The sequence below is a fragment of the Saccopteryx leptura genome, chromosome 1 (assembly GCF_036850995.1).
Source record: "Saccopteryx leptura isolate mSacLep1 chromosome 1, mSacLep1_pri_phased_curated, whole genome shotgun sequence".
Classification (NCBI taxonomy): Eukaryota; Metazoa; Chordata; class Mammalia; order Chiroptera; family Emballonuridae; genus Saccopteryx; species Saccopteryx leptura.
In genome coordinates, this window is record NC_089503.1 from 72,895,938 (window position 1) to 72,913,335 (window position 17,398).

The following is a 17,398-nucleotide window of genomic DNA, read 5'->3' on the forward strand; positions in this document are numbered from 1 at the left end:
TTCGAACCGGTGACCTCAGCATTTCCAGGTCGACGCTTTATCCACTGCGCCACCACAGGTCAGGCTGGATCCTTTTAATATACATCTTAGAATGTTGTGTTTATTATGGTGTGTTTGAGGGGAGCTTTAATCCAGATTTACTGTGTTCTGATGTTTTAGAGGAATTTTTAATAGCTAGTTTATATCACACAAAGGATGATTATACTTTTAGGATCTTTTCTTATTGATTTGAATTGGTTGACAACTAGACTGTATATTATATTTTTTAAAAAGCTGGCCATCTCAATAGAATAGTTAATAAATACTATGATTTATTTGCTGTTTTCATTATAAAAGACATTGTCTTTTTTTTAACTTCTCAAAGCATTTTTTTTCAATTACAGTTGATATATAATATTATATTAGTTTTAGGTGTACAACACAGTGATTAGACATTTATATAACTTAAAAAGTGATCAACCCATTAAGTCTAATACTTACCTGAAAGCATACCTAATTATGATATTATTGACTATATTCCTGAGGCTGGACTTTGCATCCCCAGGACTATTTTGTAACTACCAATTTATGCTTCCTAATCCCTTCAACTTTTTCACTCAGCTTTCTAACCCTCCTCCTATTTGTAAACCATCAATTTGTTCTCTGTAGTTATAAGTATATTTCTGTTTTATTCATTAATTTTATTTTTTAGATTTCTACATATAAGTAAAATCGTATTATTTGTCTTTGTTTGACTTATTTCACTTAGCATAATATCCTGTAGGTCCATCCATGTCATTGCAGATGGCAATATTTCATTTTTTTATGGCATGCTTAGAATTTTAGGAATTGACTATGAATTCTGTTAACCTTCTATTTAGTCTATACAGTGGTCCCTTGTCTATCGCAGGGCTTAGGTTCCAAAACCCCTCACAATAGGCGAAAATCTGTGAAGTAGTGACCTTGTGTTTATTTTATTATTTATATATATTAAATGGCTTTATAAACCCTCCCCACACTCTTATAAACCTTTCCCACAGTTATTAACCTTTCCCACACTCTTATAAACACTTCCTATGCTCGTAAACACTTTCTACACTCTTAAATCTACATAATTTTAACAGCATATACAATTCTATATGGGTACTCACCAGTGAATATACTACAGCTTGAATGATGAAGATGGTGATGCATTAGCTGTGCAGTGCTGATGACATGAAGGTGATGACAATGAGATGAATGTACTGCACCCCCAAGAAGAGCATTACAGCTCTTCTGAAGGCGCCACTTCATCAGGTGGTGCAGTATCCATATGTGCGATTCTATGTCTACTCATCTGCTATATGCTGTGTATTTTATTTTGATTTAATTTTTTTTTTTTTTACAGAGTGAGTCAGAGAGAGAGATAGACAGGGACAGACAGACAGGAACGGAGAGATGAGAAGCATCAATCATTAGTTTTCGTTGCAACACCTTAATTGTTCATTGATTGCTTTCTCATACGTGCCTTGACCGCGGGCCTTCAGCAGACCAAGTAACCCCTTGCTCGAGCCAGCGACCTTGGGCTCAAGCTAATTTTCTTTTAATATATTTTAATTAATACTTTTTGTATTTTTTAATATTTTCAATTTTCTAGGCTAGAAATGCTTATTTACCACAAAAATAATTAAAATAATAAATATATAAAAATATCTATATATATTTATACTGCAAAATCCCGCAATATAGCGAAAAATCCACAATACAAAATTAGATATATGCAATGTAAAAATCCGCGATACAGTGAGACCGCAAAAATTGAACCACGATATGGTGAGGGACTACATATACATATTGTATTTATATATACATATTGTCTAGTATATGTATATAACTTTATTTATAAATTTGTGTGAATATGGACCTTTCATTGCCTTAATATGGTTTATACAAAATGTAGAGAATGAAAGATGTATGACTACTTTGATACATATTTAGATTGTTTCAGATGCAAGATTTAATAGTAGGTATTTTGCTTTTATAAGACATATCAATGACGATGTCAGTGTTTTTTTGCAAGTAATGTATTTTCTCCTTGTTGTAGGTCCTTTTGTTCTGCATCACAGCTGCCTTGTATATGTTCTTTTTCAGGTATGTTCTGTTATACCTATTTGTTTTAATAGAAAAAATAGTGTTTCTTTGTAATTTTTTTATCAACCATGTGACTAAAGTGTTTCCCAAATAATTATCCCATATGAGATGTAAGAGTTTTGTTGTCTTCTAGAGTGGTTAGAGAGAAATCACTGCTCATTAGTATATAGAGAAAGAAAAGGAATAGAAATTTGTTTTCTCACATTCTACTTATAGTTTTATTTGGAAAGCTGAATATGTAAATTAATAGTCCTCAAATTTTGATAGTTGTTCTTTGTGGGCCTGATTTTAGATATTCCTCAGTCTCCTTATAAGAGACTTAACATTTTAAATTTAAATGAGAAAAAGTTACGGTAGGATTTAATATAAGTCTTCTGTGAAGGTAACATAGCATATTAATTATAGAGTTTAAAATATTAAATTAGTCTATGATGTCAAAGTTGTATTTTTCATTAACAGTGAGACTTTGAGGAATAAGGGAGGGGAGATGTGTGTTAGGATGACTCAAGTTCAGTGCCAACAAAAAGGATGTCTGTCTCTGTTATGTAACCATAGCAGTATGAGAAGAAAAATTTTATTTGGGAAGAGTCCACTTCCTAGTCTTCCTGTTCAGTAATACCAGTAATTCCCATTTATTTTGTCTATTGCAGTCATTTGAATGGACTCTTTCTTGGTATTTTTGGATATGGCCAGAATTCAGTCACAGCAGGAACGACCAGGCTTTTAAAAGTAAAATTTGTATTTAATTGACAAAGGCAATTACGGATTTTAATAAGATATATTTGATAGCCATCTTTCTTTTTTAAACCTAAATAAGATAATTTAACCACACCAGAATTTTGGAACAACGTAATTTCCTGCCAGAATATCCTAAATAAAGATATAATAAGCACAATGATTTAATTTTCATTATTTTATTTTGGCTTTATCAAAAATGTTATGCAAAATATAAAATGATGATGTTGCGGTTATTATTTTTGTAAAGGGACAGCCAGGCTATTAGAAGAAAAAAAAACAAAGTTTCAACTTGATTTGCAAAGGATTAATAATGGGATATGTAGTATTTTATGGCAGTTATTAGTGACTTGAAAATCAGTGCAGCTATCTCATGGTCTTTGTTAAATTGTTTGACCTACCATTTTAGTATAGCTTCAGACATACCATATGATTTCTTTGGTCTCTTATATTTTAATAATTAAGGGTGGGGTAGAGAAATTAAGAACAAATACTATTTTATTTTTATCAATTTCCCAAAACTTTATAATTGCATATAGATAAATTATTAGGAAAATTCTGCAAAACGTTTGTGTGGTTTATCTTTATGTTCTGTCTAGTCTGAAGATAAAACATATCTAGTGGGAAAAAAGGTAAAAAAGATAAAAAACTTAGAAACATCTTTTATTGATATACATAGGAGAAAAAAGTACAGTACCAAGTAAATTTTCCTTTTGTTAAAATTCTTAACAGGTAGTTAAATGAAACAATTCTTCCCGATATGGCACCTGAAGAGAGCATATGTAGTCAATATTTAGCATTTGTTAGTCTTCATAAGTTTTTGAGGTTTAAAAAACATTATGTTTTGAATATAGTGACAATGCTTAATTTTTAGCTTGATTCTTTGAAAACTGCTGCCATCAGTTTGATATTTTTGGTGAGAAAGAAAATCAGCCCCATAAATATGTATAATATATTTTGATGCAGAGTTACAGAACCTTTTTCTGTTTCACTTACAAAGTCCAGGTTAAAAAAACAATATAAAATACTTTCTAGAGGGCTCAATATAAGGTTTTAGTGCCAAGATAAACATTTTCCATTTTCTGAGGAAAGGGGTTGTTTTTCTCCTAAAAGAAACACTATCACCAAATTCCTAGTGTTCTTGGCAGAAGTTAGTTTGAATAACTCAATACAAGAGGTTTGTTAAATGGTAAAGTAAAACTATTTATAAAGTTCTACAACCAGACAAAACAATGTTATGTGTTTGAACTCTAGAATGTGTTTGGAATGAACAAGCAACATTGTACATAGCAGTTAGCGAGTCCAGTTACATTAGAATATTTTATTCTTAAAATTCAATTTTATTGTAAATATAGATATTTTTGAGGACACATTTCATTTATTAACATTACTTCCATTCTAATTGAATAAAATTGGATAAGTAGAATATCAAATGATATTGTCCCCAGGACTTGATTTGTAGTAATCCCTTCTGGGAAGAGGATAAGGGAAACATTTTATGTTAGAAGTTAAGGCACTTGCCTGAACTGTGTTGGAGCCGTGGATAAAGTGTTGACCTGGGATGCTGAGGTCACCTATTCAGAATCCTGGGCTTGCCTGGTCAAGGCACATAGGGGTTTTGATGCTTCCTGTTCCCCACCCCCTCTCTCTAAAAAGGAATAAATAAAATATTTTAAAAAAGCTAAAAAAATAAAGAAGTCATTTGTATTTTTATCCTAACCAATATATCGGGAAAAGGGAAGTAAGACCGACCCCCTTTCAATAGGGACAAAATGTGCCAATTTTTTTTTCTTTTTTTTTTCTGATTTACTTATTTCACTCTGTATAATGTTATCAAGATCCCACCATTTTGTTGTAAGTGATCCGATGTCATCATTTTTTATGGCTGAATAGTATACCATGGTGTTTATGTGCCACATATTCTTTAGTCTTTTATTCTTTTTTTTTTTTTTTTACAGTAATTAAAGCCTTTAAGCAAACTCTTGGCCAATACAGCAAGAATCCATAAAAGAGTAGTGTCCTTAACATGTTCACCAAGTCCAGTTGGCCCCATCCCCATGCCAAATTCCTGAAAAATGCAACCCAACCCCAGTTCAGTCTGTTAGGAGCTATCACAAGGAGCAGGAGTCCAGGAAAAGTCCACTTCCAGGAAAAGTCCACATGGCACTGGAATTGTTGTCACAATTCTATTCTTTGCAGCTCACTTCCAAGTCCCAATGACTGCTGCTTCTGGCTGGTGATGATTTAGGTAGACTGGAAATGCCATCTGCATGTGTGGATATGGAGCTTCTGTTCTCCTCTGCCTGGAGAGATGAGACCAGGTTGCTTTTCCCTGGAGCTCTGCGACTGTGGCTTGGTAAAGAGAACCTTGGGATACACTAAGCAGTCTCGGTGTGGCTTCTTTAGTGTTCCTTGGTTGAAGAGTCCTCTTAGTTTAGTACAATGTTGGTTTTTCCAGATGATAGTTCTTAAAATTAGTTTGTAATCCACTTTGGTTCTGGGAGGTGGATGTTGGTATGTCCGCCTACTCCATCGCCATCTTGTCTCTCCGCCAATTTTTTTTTTAAAGAATAACTTCAAGAAGTAGTTTTATAAGTATTTATTGTACGACTTTTCTTAAGCAACACGATACTTTCAGTATGAAAGTTGTGGTCATTAAAATGTGTAGCGAAAATATACTTTTGCATAGCTTTTAATAGTTTTTTTTTACAGGTATATATTTTTTTCACACACATTGTCTCATACATAGTGATCTTGCTATTCATTCTGTATACCAGAAATAAGTCTTATATTCAGAGTTCTCAGAACACTTTAGAGCAGCGGTTCTCAACCTGTGGGTCGCGACCCCGGTGGGGGTCGAACGACCAAAACACAGGGGTCGCCTAAAGCCATCGGAAAATACATATTTATTATACAATACATTTTTAAATAAAATACATGTTTATTATACAATACATTTTAAATAAAATATGTGTTTATTATACAATACATTTTAAATAAAATATGTTTTCCGATGGCTTTAGGCGACCCCTGTGTTTTGGTCGTTTGACCCCCGCCGGGGTCGCGACCCACAGGTTGAGAACCGCTGCTTTAGAGGGTTGTGTGAAATGGAGGTAATATGGGAAGAGAGAGTTCTAGTTTTATTCTAGTTCTTAACCAGCTGGCCATCAGCCATCAGGCTGTCTATGGATACCAACACATATTGTGGATTCTGTGAGCAACTGGCGTACAATATTTTAAAGATTATCTGAACGAAAAAGGCTCTCTGAGTAACACCAGTGAGTATATTTTATAATTGCTCTGACTCCTTTGTTCAATCATTTTATTGTTTTGTATGTTATTATCATATCTTCGCCATAGAGCATTGTCTATTACTATCAGTTTAGGTCTAGCAGAAGTCATGGTTGAAAACTTGAGAGAATATTTAATCTCATGCACTTCTTTAAAACATTTCTTTACTTCCAAATGTGTATTTAAGGGTATAGCAACCTACATCTTCTTAAGCCAAGGTATTCATCATAGTTGTAGATTCAGGCTTCACTCAGGTCTTTCCAACATTCTTGTGGAGAAAAGAATGAGTTTCCCTTGAACAACCAGCTCTTTTTTGTTCTAATTGAGAAGCAAAGGAAAGAATCAAGCAGCAACATAAGCAGCATGCCAAAATGATTACACTTAATCTTACTCACAAAAAAATAATGAAATAGGCAGCACTTTTAAACATTGTAAGTTTTATTTTCAACATTAGGTTTCTGTGTCTGAAGAACACTAATATTTTTTAAAAATGAAATAATTCAGCTTCACTTTAAAAAATAATTTTAAAAAGATGGTATCATAAAGCATATTATGACAACTTTGATCCCTTCATAGTGAGTACCTAGCTAGAAATTCTTTCCACTTGTCTTTGTGAAGCAGCAGTAAATGCAAGTTTGTTTAAACATATAGAATAAAAGGCTCAGACTTGTCATAGCACATAATCTACAGACTATATGTGACTGATTAGTAATAGACATAGCTCAGCCTGATATAAACATTGAAAAGCTTTGCATTTTTAGTTAGAAACCCCAGTGCAAATTAAAATTTGTTTTGTTTTAAACAGACTTACAAACAGTATTGATATGCCTGAGATTTAATGAATTCTAGTTAGCTCTCTGGGAAGGCACAAATAATACAGCATTTCATTAGTCTCAAGATAAAAATGTAGTGTTTGTGCTTAAGAAAACACCACCATTTATTGGCTGAACAACCTGTCGGTTTTGAGCAAAAGATCTTTGTGATTGTCCTAGAATCTCTTTACATAAACTTAACATCTTTGAAATAACCTTAAAAGCAAGGAAAGAACTTTTGATCTGGGCCTTTTGACCATTTTCTGATTTTAATGAAGTCCTTTAAGTATTAATTAGATTCTATTTCTTAAAGGATTGCCTAGACTTACACAAAAATCTAGTATAGAAAATTACATAGGGTATTCAGAGTTGAAAAGTTTTACCTTAGGGTTAGAAGAGTTTGCCCTAAATAATTAGATCCACAATATAGAGAGTGAATTGGGAGTTCAGAAGGGGGACATATCACAGGTAATGGGAGGGTACTGTAGTAGTCATCCAGGAGAGAAATGGTGAGGACGTGACTGAAAGTGATGGTAATGATATGGTGAAGAATGGATTGAGTTAAAATGTGAGGATTGCTGGGATGTGGAAGGGCAGAACACTGGAAGCTGAGAAAATTAGAAAATGTGTGGAAACTGAGTACAGGTTTTGCGAATACTAAGGTTGAGGAGCTTTTAGACATTCATATGGAGATAAATAGATATAACTTGGGTGTTTGGAGGTCAGCAGATAAAATAGAGGCTTTTCTTGGCTTTCATACTAGCTGCTTGACTGTGGACAAATCACATGACATTGGACACATCAGTTTCTTTATTATTAAAAAAATAAATTATTATATGGATCTAATAAGTGGGTTTTGGAGATTAATAAGACACAGTTTCTTTCAAACATTTTGGATGTGACATCAAATAAGAATTGTGAATACACACACACACAAATTTCCCACAATAAAACCTAATCTTTCTACATGTAATATATTTGAATATTTTCTAATTGTAATTTATTTAAAATCTGCTTTGACCCACTAATGGCTAACAACCAGAAGTGTGAGAAATACTGAAGTATACATGTGAGCACTTGCTATGGTGACTGTTACCATAGAAAAAGTACAGTTAGAAGTAGTGATTATTGCTTTTCAACTAAGAAATAAAATTAATTAAAATCAAGAATGTCAGGAATGAGGACATTATGTTTAGTAATGCTATAGATATATCAAGTAAAGTAAGGGTTAAAAATGTTCGTTTGCTCTAACAATCAGTGGTAACCTGCTAGAGAAATTTCTGTAGTTGAGTTGGGATAGTAGATTAAGAAATAAATATGACATGTTGTACACTTTAAATATATGCAATTATATTTGTCAATTATTTGTCAGTACAGTTAAGAAAAAATGGAATGTAAAAAATAAATGTAAGATGAGGAAGTAGAGTGAATATGGAAATTCCAGAGGAGAAAGGGCAAGTGGTTGCACGATTAAGGGTTAATCTTTTAAGGATAAATTCTTTTGTATTTTTCTTAAATAATTAACTAATTAATTTATTTAACTAGACTGTGGGAAAGTTTAAGTTGATAAAAAAAAAAAAAGGTTGCATAAGCAGGAGAAAGTGACAAGTTGGGGAATGGAGAGAGTTTAAAATGTCCAAAATGTCAACATGTATGGGTAGGTTGTTAAACCTGTTTGTCTGGGCGAGATCATGATAAATGATTTGGAGGAAATTGAAAGTCTGTTTGAAAGCCTTGAACACATGGTTTAAATGAAAAAGGACTGATGAATAGAGGTGGTAAAAAATGGAAAAATCTAATGTTTTTGGCTTCCTAAATTCATTGTCATTCTTAAAAGGTAAATTAACTTGTTATAAAAATAGACATGGGCTTGTGAAACTATTGGCCAGTGCAATTCTATTTTCATGAATATAAATGGAATTTTTAGGTGGTTTTTAAAATGTAAATTTTTTTTATTTTCACTTACGTTAAAGTTCAAGAAGTGGATGACATCCATATGTTATTAACTCAGTGGAAAGTTTATACCATTAATGTAATATTACCATTAATTGCCAATTAACTTATTCTAGTCCCACACTAGTTCTGAGGTTCCACTGATATAGGAGCCCTTTTGTGAATCAAGATGGTGGTTTGAAGTTAAAATAAAGAATGAGCTGTAATTATGTTTATCTTTTTTTTTATACTACTAGCATGGTATATACTTTTTTTATGGTATACGCTTTTGACTAATTACAATTTTAACCTCTGTTAGCATTGTTAAACATAATCAAGTTGGCATTATACAGTCTTATTTATTTTTTATTTTACTTGTAAGCTAGAATTTAGCTAGAATTTGTTAGTAACAGTCGTTGTATTACAAAAAAGAAGTCATTTGTTCCAAGTTCTACAAATTGTGTTTTTATTATTGACAGAAAAATAATTCTTTTTATAAACTCATTTTACTTCTTAGTAGCTTTGAGAAATAAAAATATTTTTGTTTTGAAAATGCCAGTTCACAGAGATTTTAACAGTATTTTTCAATAAGGCATTTTTATTTTTAGCAACAAGAAAATTCCTCTTGTGTATAAAAATCCACTACCTTTTCAGAAATCTCAGCAAATCAAATATTCATTAGTAAGAGAAATAATAAATCATGATAAATTTTTAATAACAGTGCAAATCCTTGAAATAATTTAAATATTTGTATATTTTTCTCCTAGTGATGTCAGTAATAGTTTTCTAGCATTGATGATTATTATTACTAGAGGTAGTTTGGGGTAAAAGAGACCTAGTAAATATTTGAATGAATGATACTGAGTTAAAAACAGTTAATGATTAGAAATAAAATTTGCAGCTTTTCAGAATTTTCATTGACTTAATAAACAACATAGAAATGTTTTAGGAGTTTCCATGGTGTGATAGAAGTCGTACAGTATTTAATGCCACAGAACAGATCTTTCTTTGGGTTTGGCTCTACTACTTACTAATTCTGTGGTCTCAGCAAGTTACTTGGCCTCTTTCATCTTCAATTTTCATCCATAAAATTATCCCTATGATTATGAGAATTTAGAACAGATACTCCTACAATAAAATAATTTTTAAAATTGTATTTATGTTTCTATTCTAGTCCTTAAAAGTTATTTAAGCTGTAAATGCATCTATAAAATGTACTTGGAGTATAGTGCCAGAGACAAATGCTATTTGTGATCATATATTTTTGGGAAAATATGTGGATGTTGAATATATTGGAGCTAAAGGAAAAGGATTGGCAGTTATAGTTCCTGAGCTACTCTACAGAGTTCTGTGTTTGAAGCAAGAGTTAATTTAACATAGGGAATGGGAAGTGAGGGAATAGGAGAACAGAATTGGAAAGAATGATTAAAAGTAAAATAAAGCTTAGGGAGGGAATGGTTTAAACAAAAACAAAAACAAGCTAAAACAGCAAATTTAAGAGCCAAGAGATTGGGATTATGGTTTAAACTGGAGCTTTCCTTTCACACTTCTTTTTTGTCCTTCTCCATCTCTTCCTCTGATGCTATTGTGACTAAAGGGGCATTAGGGCAGCGCAGTAAGTTGTCCTAGAGCAGCAGGGGTCTTTTTAAATTGGATTCCATTTGGGTGACACTGGTTAATAGCATTATACAGGCTTCAGTTGCCCAATTCTACAACACATCTCTGTACACCATTTTGTGTGTTCCAAAAGTCGTCTTTGTCCGTCACCATTCATCCCCTTATATTCTCTTTCACCCCCAACTCCAACACACACACGCAATCATCACACCAGAAGAGGTCTTGAAGGTATTGGATGGATGGGCATTGTGGGGCTTAGGTGGGGTATTCAGGTGGATGGGGAGGAGTATGGAGTGAAGAGAGAAGAAATCTATAGGTCCCTTGGCCCTGGCCAGTTGGCTCAGTGGTAGAGCGTTGGCCTGGCGTGCAGGAGTCCCAGGTTTGATTCCCGGCCAGGGCACACAGGAGAGGCACCCATCTGCTTCCCCACCCCTCCCCCTCTACTTCCTCTCTGTCTCTCTCTTCCCCTCCTGCAGCCAAGGCTCCACTGGAGCAAAGTTGGCCCGGGCGCTGAGGATGGCTCTGTGGCCACTGCCTCAGGCACTAGAATGGCTCTGGATGCAACAGAGCAACGCCGAGAGGGACAGAGCATCACCCCCTGGTGGGCATGCTGGGTGGATCCCGGTCCGGCACATGCGGAGTCTGTCTGACTGCCTCCCTGTTTCCAGCTTCGGAAAAATGAAAAAAAAAAAAAAAAAAAAAAAAAAAAAAAGAAATCTATAGGCCCCAAATTTCTAAAGCATTAAGTTTTGGCCATCTGTCTCTGTTGTCAGCCTTACTCTTAAGTAGTTGCTAGCTTATCCCATGAAAATTGTATTAAAAAAATCTAAAAAGGTTAAAATGGATAAAGAACGGAATAAAACAGGTATTCTTTCCCCTCCATGTTCCAAATTTCTCTAGGCATAATATTATATCACATTCTCTCATAACTAAACAAAGTCACAGGTGATTCTTAAGAAGTATCTTTTTTATCATCTTTTTATAGTAAATAACTGTCATGCACTTGATCCTGCTAATAATGCAGTTGACACTGTTTCACCTCTTGCTTGTAGGGGAGGCAGCAATGGTAAAGGGGAGAAATAAAAAAAAATTGCTAGAAATAAGAGGGTAATTGGAGCCCTTAGTTACGTTTGGCTAGAGTGTCTATTATATTTAAAGGCTTTACATTGATTTTGTATATATTCAAGAATTTGTTGGTATATTGACTGTCTGGTGAATTATTAAATTTGTACTATGGTTTGAATATTTGTGTTCCCCAAAATTTGTATGTTGAAATCTTAACTTTCATTGTGATATGATTAGATGATGGGCTTTTGGGAGGTGATTAGATCATGAAGCAGAGAACCCTACTGAGTGGTATTTGTGCCCTTATATGAGAGTCCTGAGCGAGCTCCCTCACACCTCCACCACGTGAGGTTGCAGTGAGAAGATGGCCATCCATGAAGAAGTGGGTGCTCACCAGATACCAGGTCTGCTGGTGCCTTGGTCTTGGATTTCCCAGCCTCCAGGACTACAGAAGTAAATTTCTGTTGTTTATAAGCCACCCAGTCTCTAGTATTTTTCTATAATAGCTTGAACTGACTATGACAACTCTGAAGGGCTTTTAACTTTCTAATGAAATTCATTGATATTTCAGGTGTCTATTATATATATTTGTCAAAATGTGATTGATATACACATAACAAAAATTAAAACAAAATTTAGGCAAAATATAAACATATTTATATCTAAAATTTTGAAATTCCAGGGTAGACATTCTAAGGTTTATTTGTCAGCTCCGTGGTGATTAGAGATATAGGATCTCCATCATCTTATAGCATAGCTTCTTAAAGGAAAGTCTTTTAAATGAAGTCTGAAATTATACACTTCTTGGATTAAATTTTTTGTTCATTCTTACACTTTATGGCTAAATATTATTGTTAGATTATATTAGCCGAAACCAGGATTCCATCTATACAGACTCACACACCCAGCACTTCAGTCATGATTGTAAATTACTCCTTCTCATTCAGGCTTGAGATACAAATATAATATCTTTGAAAATATGAGGTTAAAAATTTGGAATTGAGTGTAATTTATAAATAATAAATATAGAAGAAGATGTTTGGCTATGAAAAGATGAAGTGGTTACAGATGCTGTCAAAAATCACCCTTTGTGTTTATTCAGTTATTATAATGCCTAGAGAGACTTTTTGCTCATTGTAGAAAAGTACTACTAAACAAAATTGTCATCATTGTCATCATCATCATCATCATCAACAACAACAACAGCCATAATTTCTTTTAAAGATGAACAGCTACTATCTTTGTTATATTTTTATAGGCCACCTGCTAGGTCTTTTGTCTCACTGTCTCCTCCCACCTGCCTGCCCTCCCTTATTTTCCTTCCCCTTATTTCTCTTTTCTCTTCCCTTTATTCTTTACCCTCTCCTTGCATATATATATATATATATTTGTATGTAACCAAATGAGATCATAGCATGTAGGCTGTATGGTAAAATGCCTTTTCTTGCTACATCTGCATTAGGCAAGACTAATAACTTTCTGTGATGAGTAAGTAATAGCACCATGAAGCAGGAAACAGGAAACTCAACCCAGACAGGCTGAAACACAGTGCTTCTTACATGATTTACACATATTCATACCTGCACTCATATCCATTTGCACATACACATATTATTAGAAGCCATAGAAAGGATTCTGCTACCAGTCTTCAGTTCTTCACTAAAAAAACTAGTGATAACTTTTGACATTGTGAATGTGACTGAGATAGTGTTTCCAAGCATTCATTATTTCATGTTAATCCTGTACTGTGTGCTAAAATGTCTGCTTCTTGTTTAAAGAGATTATTACAATCACAGAAAGTCCTTAGACTAGATTTTGCTGCTACTGATATTCATATTTGAAGTAGTTAAGTTTAATTACTTGCTTTATAAACTCTGAGGAATACTATTTTTTTTTCAAGACTTTCTCTTTGTTTATTTTTTACTGCTGAGTTCTCTTAGAAGTAATCAAGTGACACTGCTGTGTAGCCAACTTCATTCAGAGCATAAACTTTGGAACCAGACTGTGTGAGTCCAAATCCTCATTTCATTTAACTTGTTTTTTGATTTGGGATAAGTGACTTAGCCTCTCTATGTTTCTGCTTTCTTATCTCAAAGTAGAAGTTTTTATGGGGTTATTCTGTTTATTAAATGACTGCCACATTGCAAACAATAAGTGTGGGCTATTTCTATTATTAAATTTGAGCTGTGAAGATCCCATATTGTATGATTCCATTTATATGACATGTCCAGAATAATAGGGAAATTCACAGAAATAGGAAGATTTGTGTTGCCTTATGGCAAAGGGACTTGCTGTGGGGGTAGGGGTGGTTTAGGGAGTGACTACTAATTGATACGGGTTATTTTTTTATTATTGATGAAAATGTGCTAAAAGTAATTATGATGATGGCTATACAAGTCAGTGAATATGCTAAAAACCACTTTAAATAGTGAGTTCTATAGTGTGTGAATTATATCTATAAAGTTCTTATAGAGAAATCTGATGTGGAAACATCTTTGTGGCAGTGATTCTTGTGTTACTACCATTACACATTCCTCTGGTTGCTACAGCTCAGGGATGCTACTGTTTTGTGGGCATCTTGGCATACGTTGAAAGAGAACAAGAACATTAGGAACCTTCCCTTTCCCTCAGGTGGCTTTCAAGGGTGAGTGTTCCCCTGGAGAATGACAGAGTGGGAAATGTGCACGTGCCCTGCCAAGCTTGTCAGTGTTCTCACTCCAGAGCTGTCAGAACTGCAGTTTAGAACATACATACTCTTCATTTTGAGGCACTATATTTTAGAATTAGAAGGGAAATAATAGAACTCACAAGTATATATGAGATTGATATTACAGTATTGTCTTAAGAATGGAAATTTTTTGGTACTGTGAGTTAAGATTTCTTTTACTTTGTAATGACATTTGAAAAGTACAGTTAAAAAAGTTTTACAGGTTTGCCAACCAAGACTAATGTCAGAAATATATGCTGCAGATATAGTACTAAATCAAAGGTATTTACTAATTGGAGGAAAACAAGATTACAGAATTGAAATTTATTTATATGAAAAATTTAGGCTTTTAGTGAATATATTCTCAAATATATATATATAAGTATGATGCATTTCTGCTGGTCATAATGAAAAGTGATCTACTACCAGTTAAAAGACTGTGTGCTCAAAAGAATGCACTTTATCAGAGAAGTCCACCTCTAATACATTCCAGTTTAGTTTGAACAGAAATTGAATTTTCATTGTTTTAAAATATAAATTATTTTATAACTTGATTATATTTTGAGTATATAGTTCCTACATTATATTAATATTTGACTAGATATTGATATTGATTATATTTTGAAGAAGAATGTTACTGTATTTTTATTTTGGGAAAAGTTTTAAAATCATTTTTCTTGCTATAGACAATTATTGAAATGAGTAGAAGGGCATAGAAAGAAATTGTATGAATATTTATATGATATGTCATATCATTTTTTTTCTACAATTTTATTCTAAACATTTTTATTTTAGACATTTAAAAAAACCACTGATAGCAAAAATTCGCAAAAATTGGGAATTTTTGCATTTATTCCAATCTGTATCCTTAAAACTTCAAATAAAATATCCATGTATGCGGCTTATTTTTTATGCTGTGCAGGTTTAGTGGTGGCTTACTGGGAGGGGAAGTACATCACTTACAGCTGTGCTGGGTTGAACTTCACAGTAAAATAATATTTTTCCGCTATTATCAATTTTCAGCCTGGATTCTATTTCTAACGTATGACTGAGTCTCTGAACCAGGAAGGTGTTTACCTGCAAGGTGAGCTGGTTGAAATAGGAGAAGCTTTTAAATTCTACAATTTCAGCCAGAGTCTTCCCTAAGAGGAAGGAAAATGTGTGTCTCCTCCCTTTTTTATATTCAATTGTCAATCAAAATACCTCTTTGTACTTACTGGTGGGACTTTAATGTTGACTGAGTGCTGGCTGTTTATCATGTTCCTGTCATCCTAAAATGCAAAATATCATAAAAGGAGGGTGAGAATGTAGCTTTGGGATCTCAGGCCTTAGAGAATATGTTGCTTGTGGCAACCCATGACCTCTGAATCCAAGCTGCCCCAGAATGCTTTCTTAAGTGGTTTCTTCACTGAAATGAAGTGTGTAATTCTTATTGTTTTGAGTTCCTTAGGCATATTCAGAACAAGAAAGATACTCAAAATCATTAGATAATGAAAAGCAGTTGAGTTTATGAGATTTGATTTCTTCTATCGCAAAAATATCAAATTATAATATTGGAAGCACAAATTGGTATCTTCTGTTTCTTGCTTGAGTGTTAAAAAATGGTTTTTGAATTGGATAATTCCAAATTCTAGCATTTTGTGTACACCTTCCTTATAAGATATCATATTAAGATATTTTCAGGGATTCTTATGAAAGATAAGGCTCTCCTCACCTCACCTTTAACAATCACCAACAATTTCTACTGATATAAAACATGTAGGACGATTTATTATAGCTAGCCAACCTTAATGACATTACTTGAGGCCTGAGAATTTTCTAATTATTATTGATTAGGCATTTGCTTTAATATCTTCTACCCATTGCTTTTTAAAAAAACTTATTGCACAGATTTATAGGAGCTATGTATGCTGTTAATATTTATTTTTTCCAGTTACATTATTGTATCAATCAGCTATTCTGTGAACAACAACCATGGCAATCTTAGTGGCACACAGCCAGCATTGTCTGGGCCAGCTCTGTGTCTCACTGCAGGTCCATTCCCTGTGTTAGTTCTGAGTCCACGCTGAGGGAACAGAGCTGTGCAGGCAGAGCTGTCCTCAGGGCAGTGCCGTGAGATTTGTGTTCAATAATATCATCTCCAAAATATCAACACAGGTATATCTTAAGTACTTTATTTCAGTCTTGCACACATAAATATCTGCTTATTTACCAAAGCGTTATCTTTGGGTATGTGTTTCCTAACTGTTCCTAATTACAGTTCAGAGTGGTTTTTGTTGTATAAACCATACCAATTAGATATTGTCTTCCAAGCATTCAACACAGTTTTCCTGGGAAAAAACTTTTCTCCTTTTTGGTTTATGTAATATGTAAGTCAGTTGCATAATTACATTAAATACAAATGATATAAACACATTTGGAGAGAAAGAGCTGACTCTTGGCAAGCATATAACTCAAGTGGTGTGAAGAGACACGTATGGTCATATTTGGATGTGGTATTTTTATCTTTGAACAATAAAGTCAGATATTAAAATGTTTTACAGAGAGAAAGTAGAAAGCTAAAATAAATTTGTCTTATGCATATAGTCTCTTACATGAAGAATGGATTAGGAATTTTTACTGGAAAGAATGCATTTAAAGATATTTACTAACTTCTGATTCTACATCTTTGGTCTCTGTCCTGCATTATCACTGTCCTCCTTTTTTTTGGGGGGGGGAGACACACACACACGAAGGGAGAGAGATGAGAAGCATCAACTCATAGTAGCAGTACCCTAGTTGTTCATTGACTGCTTATGTGTGACTTGACCGAGGGCTCCAGCCGATCCAGTGACCCCTTGCTCAAGCCAGCAACTTTGGGCTCAAGCTAACAACCTTGGTCTTCAAACCAGCGACCTTTGGGCTCAGGCCAGTAACCATAGAGGTCATGTCTATCATCTTACACTCAAGCCAGCAACCCTGTGCTCAAGCCAACGACCTTGGGGTTTCGAACCTGTGTCCTCAGCATCCCAGGCCAGTGCTCTATCTACTGTGCCACTGCCTGGTCAGGCTCCTTTTCATTCTTTTAGGATTTCTTCCATGACCTAGAACTTTCAAGATTTAGCTCCTACTTATTTTGTTGTTGTTTAGT

The 17,398-nt window shown here is 34.0% G+C and overlaps 1 protein-coding gene across 3 annotated transcripts in view; it reads left to right on the plus strand.

Moving 5' to 3' along the window:
- TMEM135 (transmembrane protein 135) overlaps positions 1–17,398 on the plus strand; it is a 379,338-nt gene that overhangs the window by 286,780 nt on the left and 75,160 nt on the right. For all 3 annotated transcript variants that reach the window (XM_066370393.1, XM_066370383.1, XM_066370402.1), the window contains one exon: positions 2,063–2,109. In XM_066370393.1, coding sequence (XP_066226490.1) covers positions 2,063–2,109 — 47 coding nt within the window. The remainder of the gene's footprint in view (positions 1–2,062; positions 2,110–17,398) is intronic.